Source organism: Manacus candei, unplaced genomic scaffold (genome assembly GCF_025592945.1).
Source record: "Manacus candei isolate 608988 ecotype Guabito, Panama unplaced genomic scaffold, ASM2559294v1 h1tg000008l, whole genome shotgun sequence".
NCBI lineage: Eukaryota > Metazoa > Chordata > Aves > Passeriformes > Pipridae > Manacus > Manacus candei.
In genome coordinates this window covers 8,603,197-8,615,597 of record NW_026138056.1, presented here as the reverse complement: position 1 = coordinate 8,615,597, position 12,401 = coordinate 8,603,197, and the positions used below count along the sequence as shown (strand labels likewise).

Genomic DNA, 12,401 nt, shown 5'->3' with positions numbered 1-12,401 from the left:
GTTTTATGCCTGTGAGCAACTCTGTGCAGATGAGCACTTCCAGGGCACTCAGCAGGACGCTTCGGATGAGACTTTGCAGGATTGGTCTTAAGCAATGAGAGCTTAAGAGAAACATTCTGCTTGTCGTGCTTTTATCCTTGACCACATCAAATGAAAAGTCTTGGCAGTTCTGCGAGAATGAATTTGCATTGAAAACCCACAGCTCTTACAAGCAGTGCATTAATTATTTTATTAATTTGCTCTTTTTACATTATGGGAAACATTCATCTATTTACATTTTCCTGTCCACACACAAACCAGATAGATAATCCTATGGAAACCCAATTTGTTAAGCCATAGAAACACTCTTCTCTGTCTAAAGGCTTTCAAATTTGTGTCTTTTGTTTCAAATCAAAAACATTTCTAAAATCACGTCTGGGAATGCAGGTAGGCCAGTGATTTACATTCCAGTAAATTAAAATATGCATTTGACCATTTCCCTAAAAAAAAAAAATACCCAAACCAAAAAAACCCAATAAATTCACAAAGATACAGTTTAAATTAAAATGATAGTGCACATCAAAGCATTAAGGGAACACCAATAAATAAACAAATATATTACAAATAAATTATTTCTATTTACCTTTTCAAATATTAAAAATCTTTAATCCATTTCTTCATCTTTCTTTACAAAAAGATTATGAGAATTTTATGGAAACATCTGCAAAAAATATAATAAATACCTCTTTTTTTTTTTTTTTTAAACTTTTGAAGCAGGAGACGAAACCAACCTTTTCTAAAATTTCCCCTAAGAAAAAAAAAACTCCAATAGTTTAGTCCCAAAGTGAAACAGAATATAGGCATTTTTAATATACACTGGGCAGGTTAGACTAAAAACAAATAGTTACAAATTATACTGAAACAGATGATGGAGCAAATATACTAGCATTAGTGTTGGTAAATGAGTCAAGTGGCTAACTAGTGGCATTCTAGGGGCAGAATTATTTTATTTTATATTTTCTCGTATTGGCAGTATTTTTAATATTTTGCTAAAAAACTAGGCTAACACCATAATAACCTTTCCAGTGCCAAATGAACAAAGAAGCATTCAGCTAAGAATAAATTCATTTAAGATAGATACAAAAAATATTCTATGATATACATATACAATAATTTGTAATGTACAAGACTTGATAGTCTTTGCTTTTCTGCTCTTTTAGGGGGGAACTTGCTGGATATAAATTTCTGTAGCCACTTGTCAACCAAAGTCTTAACTCATCTTTCATAAAACGTTCACAAAACTAAGTAAGTCTGCGACACAGTTGTGAATGTGGACTCTCACCTGGGTACTGCTTTGAATACTTCAGTACAAATGAGTTCCAAATAATTAGTACTTCTTATGACTATATATGCTCAAAAGTGGCAGTTGGCACTATTACGTACTGCAAACACGGTGATGTTTTGTTGCTGCTAAAAGTTAAATGCAGTGTTTCAAAACTAGCAAATACACTGGTATTCAAACACTTAGAGGGTCAAACCTTTCAAAGCTCCCGTAACACCAAGCACTCTAGGGTTACACTGGATTTCTGATCACTCTAGTTAAAAGTCTTTTATATATTAAATTATTAGCCCTTATCTTGTAAACCACAGCAGTAAATAGTTGTGCCCTGTTTATAAAGACATAGCTCAGATATCGATGGCTTTGAGAGGTAGCAAATTCTCTAGTGGTTTTAGTATGCTCTCATGAAAATACTTGGTGCCAGAACCTATTACCTCTCCTATTTTTTGAATAAAATTAAATTAGCACCTGGCTATGATGTCGTCGGAAAAGAAGCTGTCTGGCATGGTCTCGATGAATAGTTTTAGCAAGAGCTTAACTTTTCGATGACGATTTTCAATGCTTTTTAAGTGCAAGCTGCAGAATTACACCACACGTGCAGTGGGATTTTTCACTGGTTGGACTGTCCGTACAGGTTTAGCAGCTGTGGGCACAGCCAGCCAGCACTGGCATGTGGCAAGGGCTGCAACCCGTTCCCCTCCGTGGGAGGGCTGTCCCTGTGCCTGTGCCCACTGGGAGCAGAAAGCAGCCTGCCTTCCTCTCCTGCGTACCCCTGCCCTGGCAGGCACAGGGTGAAGAGCATGTAGGGACCAGTGGAGTCCAGAAAGCCCTGCCTCAGGACTGTAAACACACTGAGGGCTGCACAGCGCTCCTCCGCCCCAGATCGGTCCTGTCACCCAAACCAGCTCACGCTAATTCTGCTGTCAGCAGCACATGCCAGCTAGGCACGCGTGTGCGCACACACACACACTCACACGCACGCACACAACTTGCTTTCAGCAACATGCCTGACATCGCTTTCCTAATGTTGGCACAAGAGAATCCAGTAGCAGTGTGGTTGGCATCATCCCTCATCAGAGAAGCTGGAGGACAAGCCCCTGCCCCAGTCAGGGGTGGCTGGAGGGGACAGACACGCAGGAGCTGACCTCTCAGGCTCCTCTCCAGCCCTATTATCTGCCATTTCTGCCCACTATTAATGAGCTACTTAGGATGCATATTTTTCATGATTGCAAAACAATGGCAGAAGCCAGGGTCTGAAGGCTTGTCGTGAAAAATATTAAGTTCATATTGATCCCATAACTTGTGAAAAATAGTCTATTGTTCTTGCTCAAATGGGAACTTTATACTATTAAGAGGAGGCTGAATTAGAAATTTACTCCTAAACATGGATGGTTTGGTGATAAGCAATCTGAACTGTAGCATACAACTGGCTGTGGATAGAGCAAAGCAAGCCTGGCCTGAAAATGCATCAGGGGCTCCACGTACAGTAATGTGACTGGCATCCGTGTGTGGCTGCGTGGACGTATGAGATTGGATGGTCCCACCGAGATTAAGACATCAACAAAACCAAGCTTTTTTTCTTTTTTTTTTCTTTTTTTTTTTTTTTAACCAATATAATCCATACAATACAATACAAGAGGAATTGACAATACAGTACAATTTTAAAAATTCTTAATACTTGGACAAGAAAATCCTTCTTTTATATTATCTCTTCAACTGTCATTACTTCTTATCTCCTTCCTTTTCACTCTTTTATTGCCTTTCAAAATAGATTATTTCCCTGGAAGATCGAATTTACAATCTTCTGCTGATTGAAATGTTTAAGTAGTGATTGATGAAATAAAAATGAGGCAGTTTGTGCAGCTGTGAGTGTGCAGGTATCTTTCCACAGGATCTTTTATATCCCTTGCCTGTGGGATATACTTCCATCTCACCTGTGGGATACACTTCCACTTTTTCACCTGCCAGAGCTGTGGGGTTTTTTTTTAATCCCCGCCTCCCCACTCCCACCCCAGCCCCCTCCCCTTGTGTGACTCCTTAATTCAGGTGAGAAGATGTGATTCGGAGGTTTAGAATAAAGTGCGCCATCTGCTTTAAAAAAAACAGTAATAAAAAGAAGGGAATCCAAGTAATAGCTCCTTTCATCTTTTGTGAGGAAGACGGCAGAGTCCAAAAGGATCACCCTGCATGACTGAAATTTCCGAAGATCCCTACAGTTTGATATTGCTGTACACTGGGTAACTGACTAGCTTTAGACCAACTAAAGATCATGAGTAAGTTAAATGGAGCATCTACTGTACAGGTGCGCAGGTGCGTGGAAGTCTGAGCGCTGCGTTTATTTGTTTCAAACAGAAAAAAAAAAGGATCATACTCATTTACATGAGGCAAAGTGGCAGCATCAGTACATGTGACAAAGCATCGTGATGACATGGGAGAACCTTCAGAAAGCAAGGGTGATTAGAGGACATCTCTCGGAGGACCGACAACTACGCCACGGCAGTGGAGTTCACTGGGAGCATCGGGGCAGCTGTGTACAGAGAGAGGGGAGGGGGAGAGGAGGGAAGAGAGAGTGAGAGAGAGAAGAGGAGGTACAAATACTTCGTGGTGACCTTGAGCAGGAGCCTAGAGGGGCAGATTATACATGAGGCTTGTCTTGCCAGAGAGAGTCCTCCTGGTTGGATCCCTTCATAGCCTGGTCTGGGCTTCGGGGATGTATATCTCAATGCTTTCGGCGCTCTCGGTAGCTGAGTTCTGGCGGACCGATGCAGCGCGCTTGGCAGCCATCAGCCGTTTCCGGGCCTCTTGACGCTGCGAGCTTTCCAGAGAGCGTTCTCGTATGAGTGGCACCTGACCTTTCGATGGCTTCTTTGGCACTGGAGGAGGGACCCTTCTCTCCTGATCAAAGCAGAAGGTTAATGGCATTATACAGCTTCTCAGGGAAAGGTGGGAAAAACTAGGATACGTCAGTAGTTAGAACACACATTTTACCTAAGGTTTGTTAGCTCTTATCTGCCTTTCTGTCTTCAGTCAACTGGCTTTTGTGCTCAAGGGTTCATAACCATGGGACAAGGGCAAAGGGGAGGGGAGAGCTGGCCGCCGTGCTACTTCTCCTCAGGGATGGTACTGCTGGGGCCGAGGCCCCCACCACTAACCGCTTAGTGCCGGGGACTAGGAGAGAGACCGACCTCCCCTCGCCAGTGCAGCCAGCAGGGAACGCTGCTCTCAGCAGAGAAACTCTAGAGAGCCCCAGCTCCTGGGCCACCCTCTTCTATGTGTGCATAATGCTAGGTGCTCTTGCAACACGGAGGTGCCATGGCTTTGGTGTTCCCAAATGCAGATGGGAACTAGCTGTCTGCAGCTGGTGTATCTGAATAAGTAGCTTTAAAAAAAACACCATATATTTATGTATCTATTTTGTAGCAGTTTAATGACTGCTCAAGAACCCACATTCTGGGTCTCACTGTGCAAGCTCACACACTCTAGTCTCCTGCTAAATAGACATGAAGATACAATCAGCTAGAAATAGAAAAAACTGGTAGGAAAAACTTAAAAATCATTAAGAGAACATGCATTAATCATCGTGGTGGCAGCTAGCTCCAGATACGTGATCAACAAGGAGGACTTTAATGTATATCCTGGTGCATGTACACGCACACACACACACACACACACACACATAGAAAAAAAAAAGAAAAAAAAAGCCCAACAAAAAAAAAACCCTTCAGAGAGGGATCTCTCCCGAAAAAGAAAAGTGTATTCAGGACTGAATTTCAGGCGGCCACAAAGACTTTGTCAAGTTAATTAGATTGTCTTTTAAGTTACATCCCCTTCCAACTGTGAACACGGTCTCTGAGTGAAGGGATTTTATCACACTACAAAGGTCCCATTCTGCCCTTTCGTTTTCTCTCATGCTGCTCACAACAGCTTCCATGGCTTGAAATATAAAGGTGCTTAGTTACCCTTATTCATACTTTGTTTTTTCTCTCCTTCCAAGGATTGCTTATAAAGGGCCCAGTGGCAAAGGCCAAAGGCAAATATCAATTCCACAGAAAGTTTTTTCTATTTTTTTAGCCTTTCAGAAAGGTGATGATCTGTTTCATCTAAAATCATAGACAAATGCTCTTGAAACAGGAACACAGTGTAATTCTTTAAAATCTTTACCTTCCTACTGTACGTCCCTTTCTTCAGCACTACTTAACCTGTTATAGTCTTCTTTTTGTTGGAAACTCTTTGAAATGTTTTTCAGAAGCAAAGAAAAGGCACATTTTTTTTAAGGAAAGCTCTTGTTTCTTACCACTGCAATTGTAAACACTCAGCCTACCCGCTTTACTGTAAAAGCTAATGAAAGACCATATACCAGCATTTATGTGCATGCATGTTTGACAATTTTAACTTCCTTTTCTGACAGATACTGGAAAAAGAAAAAAAGAAGATAAGAAAATGACTTGCCTTCAGTACCTTGGGCTAGGAAAACACATTCCCATTCATTCCCCTACAAAACACACTAGGTGTGCACAAATGGTGTGAACATGGAACTCCTAAGTCAGGAATGAGTATTTAGTCTTGATTGGAGGAGGAGGAATAGTGCTACCAGCACTGGCTTTACAAGCTTCCTGCTGCAAGATTAATGGGGTTTGATATTATTATGGTTATTTGTCCAAAAGAAAATACCACTTTGGTCATTGGCAGCCAGCTGAGCTGTAAGACTCCTGTCTGAGCCGCTGTACCTGTAAGTCATGTTCTCCCTCCTTCTGGAGATCCTACCTGTTGGCTGTATTCATTGCTATCAGACCAGCCACAGTGGAAATTCAGCCATCAAATTACATACCTATAGGAGCGCAACATTAGACCATTGATTCCTTTAGGAATGGGTCTGTGTTTTAAAGATTTTCTGAAACATTTGTGTATTTTGGCTCACCCAACTGATGTTTGTCTTGAGGTGGATAGTGAGGAGAGAAAAAAAGGCAATGGTGCCAAATGAGAATGTAAAGTGAAATGTGGCTCACACTTGGAGATGTGGTAGTTTTTCATGATGACAGAAGACGACTACATTTACCAAAAAAAAAAAAAGACCAAAGTTCCAGATGATTTTTATGCTACCTTGGATAAACAACACTACCAGCGAAGTGAACATGTTTGTGAAATCATCCATTTAAAGAAAGCCCAAAATAAATAAAAAACCAAACAAATGGACAAAAAAAATGTAGTTTTTTCATGTAACATTTTGGAAGGCATATTTTTGATATTGCTCTGTTTGTAATCTGGCTACCAAAGTCAGCGATGGTTACAATGCTTCCCTAGTTTTTCCAGCAACACAACCTAGAACTCTTGCTGTATGCAATAATATGAACCGTAAATGTGATTTATTTAATTTTAAGAATCAATATATAAGGCAGTTCCTTCCAACGATTGATCGTCTAATATGATTAAATGTAAAGCTTAACAAAGTACCACATTCCCATTATCCGATTCACAAAGACAGATTTGGTTTAAAAATATGCCTGAAACATATTACAGATAATATCCCAGATGATTATTATGTAAACATTGTTATTACAATGAAATTAAGTTGATATGAGCTTCATTTCACATTTTTTAATGTCAACGCTGTAACACAGAGGCCTATTTAATCTGTCCAGTATTTGTGCAGGGTTTTAAATGAAGCATACAAAATCTACAGTGTTCTACCTTCTTGTCATGAGGATCCATCTGTTTCCAATTATTGGCCTTTAACTGATGAAGTTCATCAAATTTCATACTAATATTTTCTATGGACAACTGCAGCATATCCCAAAACCCTGCTAAATCCTGGGAAGTCGGCCGTGGATGTGCATTAGGATTCTGTGCAACAGAAGAAAAAAACATGTTGGCTTTAGTACTTCTTAATGTAAAACATTTGTGCAAATGGTTACGAATCTCACTAGCAAAGCACTTTCAGCAAATCCAAGCGAGTGGTAAGACACAGGGGGAGAAGCAGAGCAGAGCGCTACTTACTGTCGAGTTTATTTCAAGGAGCCTGGCTTGGTGTTGAGCTGCTGTGCCCCTGCAAGCAGCCTCTCACCAAAGGCACCAGCTACCCTCCTCAGACTAGGGGTAAAGTCCATGTGTCAGGTCCCCTGTGGCAAGATCTGCCTAGGGATATTCCTGGGCACAACTGGTGATAATCCTAACTGCACTGAAATTAATTGCCAGCCTCCTCTTCACCTTCACGAGGAAGGATTCCCTGCCATGTTCACACTTGTAAAAAGACTGATACCTGTGCAAATGTACATTTGCTGCATGTGCAAACAATGATATACCGATGTGTGAACACTTTTCCCACCCTCTGAGATCCTAAGGTTTACAAAAATACACTATTTCAAGAAAAAATTGTCTCATACACCTCAGGCCAATTTCTCTCTTTTTTTTTTTTTTTTTTTTTTTTTTTTTTTTTTTTTTGTAAAGAATAACCTGTGCAGGATGAAAAGCTCAGAAGAAAACATGCAGAAACACAGTAAATCCATTTTTACAGGTAGATTTTTTGGAAGAAGGAAACTGGGACACAGGTGGGGAGCATAGCTTTGTGTCCCAAAGGACAGCAAACTCATCAGCCCAAGAGTATTGCTCAGAAGAGCATATCTGGATGGATAGCATCTTCAGCACAGGGTGGGCCAGAGGCTGGTGACCCAAAAAGTTCTGTCCTACCTTCTGTCCCTTCACTGCAAACCAGCTCTGAATGCTTCTTGCATGCAGAGGGCATACATGAAACCATCCCTGCTCCACTGGTAAGGTTTGTACGAGGGAAGGCTTTCTACAGGATGTCTCTATAAGCTGGTTCTCAGTTGAAGTTCTTTAAATGAGATGTTGCATACACTCACTTCAAGCATGTTTTTTCATAAACGCTGAGTACCTACACAAATCTGAGTCAGCAAGATTTCATGGGTGCTGTGGCCTCATCAGATTACATTGATATATTGTTATTAATTAATACATAAATAAACTAGTAGTAGCACCTTGCATGATGTTTTACATTGCTCAAGTTTTACTCTGCCTTTAAGTTTTCTTCCTCACCAGAAGCAATAACCCAAAAGAGTCAGTTGCTTGCCTTATGAAATTTCTATTTGTGCTTTTTGCAGCCACACTGACAAAGGATTTTATTAGGATAATTATACCATCAAAGGAGCAATTAATGAAAACAATGAAGTATATATTTTAGATTCATAAGGAGACCAGAGATTACATTTGGATTCCTAGTTTTTCAGTGCTTGATGCTAGCAGGTTGCACTTTATTTACGAAGATGTGCAATCAGAATGCTTTTTCAATTTTTGTATCAAGAATTGGAAGTCTCATTCAGACAGAGCCAGTTTCTGTTGCATTTGTCCACTAAAGCAGATTTTAGTTCGGGGCTTGTTTCCCATGAACACATGGGAAAGCCCCACTCAGGAGATTTCTGATCCATCCTGAAAGACCTTAAGGTCTTTTTCCCCATCTGTGGGCCCAGGAACTTGGGGGTCAACGGACAGATCTTTGCTCCTCTGAAGTCAGTAGCAGAGCCACGGTGACAGTTCACTCAAATTTTTTTGCCTGTCATTATTTTAAGGCTCTCAAGCTATTGTGAAACTCATGCTGACTCTGACAAGTTTGAGTTACTCCTGAATTCATATCAAGGCCCTCACTGGAAAAACTGTCATGTTAGTCAAAAAATCAGTCTAGTTTACATAGGATTATTCACAGGGTTAGTAGAAGGCACACAACAATGTGTAGTAATAAAAATACATACCAGGTTTTCTTCACAAAGTTCTCTGAACTGGTAAAATTTCTGGGCCATGAGAAGCTGGGCACTGCCAACTGCAGTTCGAATTTTCCCTAGAACTAAGAGAAAAAGAAAAGTAAGTCACCTTAAATAAGTCACAGTAAGCTTTCTTTGCTATAGGCAACTAAAAGCACAGAAAAAGAGAGGAGAAAGGTGCACAGTAGTCAGTTCTGGCTTTCAAAAAGCATCTTATCTTTCAGTCACAGATTAGAGAGAAGCTGACAAATCTAAGGCCGGATCTCCACTAGGCAAAAATATGTGAAAAGTTGCTGCATCTTACTCTCATTCCCCCAGTGAGACCAGTTGTATCCAGTTGCAATGACAGTGGCTAATCAAGAGCTTTTGCAGCCTCTATAGAAAGCTCACCAGAAATGTCACCAGTTGTCATCACTATGACCCAGACTCAGGCTTTGAATATAAACCCACCTCCCCACACAAGGACATGCAGCTCTCAAACCCTGTTTGCTTCTACACCTCTCTTAGCAACTCAGGCCTTACTGTCAGGTGTAGCTGAGTGTTGCTATATCAGAGCCCCAGAAAGGGAACATTTAGTGCATGCCTATTAATCTCATTTGGACCTTCTAAGTATTTTCCATGAGCACAATCTGAGGCTGCTTCTGCCTTTGAATTCAGGCAATCACACTTAAGGGAGCAATCACACCCTGGCTTCTCCTCCTTGATGGTGGTTTGGAGGGAGGTGTCAAAGAGTCCTAGCCCAGCTCTTGCACTGTCTGTGGACTCCTTTGTACTGACAGCTGGGTACTTACTGCCCCTTTAGACTGACCAGAGTGCTGTGAAGGACTGAAGTGAACCAAAGACAGCCCACAGTAAATGCTCTTGAAACAGAGGGTCATACTGTTCTGGTTGCATTCAACCTCACTGAAACACTGGGCTTTTACTGCTTCAAGAGGTAGTAGCTGGGAATATACTACCCATAACCGAGGCATGGACTGGTGCATTCAGAGACGTTCCCTGGGGCTTTGCTGAGTTCTGGTCCAGGGGGAGACTCTGTGTGTACATGTTTCAATGTGTGTGTGTGTATGTGTGTGTACCTGTACCTGTGTGTGTACCTGTACCTGTGTGTACATGTGTGTACCTATGTGTGTGTATGTGAAAATAGAAGCAAGAATGAAGAAACACAGCAGACAGACAGACATGGCCTCAGCTGGCAGTAGGACAGTGAATCCAGAAAAGAGAGTGTGAATTTGGGGACTGCTGATTGAAAGAAAATTGATACTATGAGCAAGAAAGTAGCTACTGGATTGTTTGAGACTTTCAATGCTCAGGAAAAGAAAAATAAAATTATGTTTATTCTCTGCCTATAAATAAACTGGTTGGTATCATGGATTTATCTGGCTCCATCATTAATTTTCCCTCTCAGCTTAAACAACTTATGATCCCCAATTTTCTGGTTAACGACTAATATAAAAATGAATTTGAAATTATTTTTAAAATTACCACTTCCTTGATGAAAAACATGAATGGCAGCCACTGTGTCACAATTTTCACTATCATTCATACTCAGAGATATTTTCATTGTCCCAGCCCTCAAATAAACACAGCAACTTTTCCATGATAAATTTACAGCCTGGATATATGAGAGAGGTGAAGAAAGAATAGGAAAAACAAAGAGATGAAGTGGCCTGCTCAAAGTGAGTGCATTGTTAGCAGAGCCCAGAAGAGATACTAAGCTGCCATCTTCTGCATGATCCTTTGGGCATGGTCACTTTTTGAATAAAAACTAACACAGCATTAACAGAGCTCCACTGGGGAAATACTGATAAGTAGTTTGACTTACCAGAGTGAAAAATAAATAAATAAATAGATATATACATAAATACATACGACTTTGCTATAACCCCTTCTAACAAAATTTTTAGGGTCTCATTGGTCCTGTGACTGGCTGCAGTGCTTGTGACCAGAATGCCACCATGCAGTGCTTGGTAAGAGAAAGGCCTCTCCAAGGGATTCACTTGTGAAGCCACATGCTAAGCAGACTGGCACAAAAACTCATGATAAACTGAAACCAGACACACAGTAATACGAAATCTCTGTTCTGCTCCTTCAAGGCAAATGGTTTTTCCTCAAGCAGCTTTAAAGCTCACTTTTAAGGCTGCTGAAGGAAAAGTGGGATGTGGAGTTCATTTATACTTCAGACATACAAAGAGGGGGGGAAAAGAAGGGGGAGGGAATAGAGTCTTTTCACATTTTTTTCAGAAACTATAGGAGAGAGCTCTGTGAACACACACAGAGCCCAGACTTTCATTTTGTTCCCAGAACTCGGCTCAGCACTGCCAGGAAATAGCCGTGAGCTGGAAGATTCACTAAGCAGAATATTTTCAGCATATTGCGCAGGGAGTTTTGCACACAACTCTCATTATTGTTAGCAAGGCTTGCGTGTCTAATTCTATGCGCACAGTGCTGAAAATGGACCCCTTGGTGTGTCTAGTCATTTATGCAACCCAATATGCAAACCACTCAACTGAAAGGACTTTTCAATAGTAGGAGGAGCTACTCCGGGAGCTTTCATGTGGTTCCCATTGTTATGAAAACTCTTCCCACTGAGTATATTTGGGAACAGCTGCCTCATCTGGAGCTTGGCCACTCTGATGCTTCCTAAGATCTGAGAAGGGGAGAAAAACGGTCTCTTGACTTCTTGGGACAGAAATAAAGAGGATGAGGTGGGCTCTTTCTGGAAACCTGCGCCAACTGAGCTGGAAATCACATCCCAAGCATGAAGAAATGTAAATACAACTTGTTGGTGATGGATGGGAATGTGCCTCTTTCTTTCAGGGAAGAAGAGCTTAATATTCAGAGATCCCAGCAGAGGGAAAAGGAAGTCCTTGTCCTTGGCTGCCTAGCGACTGGCTATTTGCCTAAAAACCATCATCCCAGCTGACTGCGGGATGCATGCTGATGCTGTTCTCTATTGTTGCCACTTCTGCTGTAGCTGTGGCTGTATCTAGTCAAGTGTCACTGATTCCTCGCCCCTCAAAAGCAAGGGGTCTGTTAATGTGCAACCCGTCAACAACCAACTCTGTCACGGAACTCAGAGGGGAAAAGAAACCCAAAAACAAAGCATGCGAAAAGCTGAAAGGAATCGCTCCAGAAGGCACGAAACCTTATCAATAGCCTAATTTTTGTTTTCAAACCCAAGCTGCTTTTAGTGTTTCAAGGCAGAGTGCTTACTCAGTCAAAACCTCCAGTGCCAAAGAGAAAGGCCAAGGTGTAGTGAAAAACCAAAAAGTAAAAATAGGCTGATATTTCCTTAGAAGAAAAGCCTTCAAGGT

General features: G+C 41.3%; 1 protein-coding gene across 17 annotated transcripts in view; it reads right to left on the bottom strand.

Annotated features, from left to right (window-relative positions):
• Positions 1-210: 210 nt before the first annotated feature.
• Positions 211-12,401, bottom strand: part of DLGAP1 (DLG associated protein 1) — a 413,568-nt gene continuing 401,377 nt past the window's right edge. For all 17 annotated transcript variants that reach the window (XM_051773060.1, XM_051773102.1, XM_051773075.1 and 14 more), the window contains 3 exons: positions 9,079-9,170; positions 7,007-7,159; positions 211-4,213 (listed from right to left, as the gene is read on the bottom strand). In XM_051773060.1, coding sequence (XP_051629020.1) covers positions 4,004-4,213; positions 7,007-7,159; positions 9,079-9,170 — 455 coding nt within the window. In that variant the 3' untranslated portion in view covers positions 211-4,003. The remainder of the gene's footprint in view (positions 4,214-7,006; positions 7,160-9,078; positions 9,171-12,401) is intronic.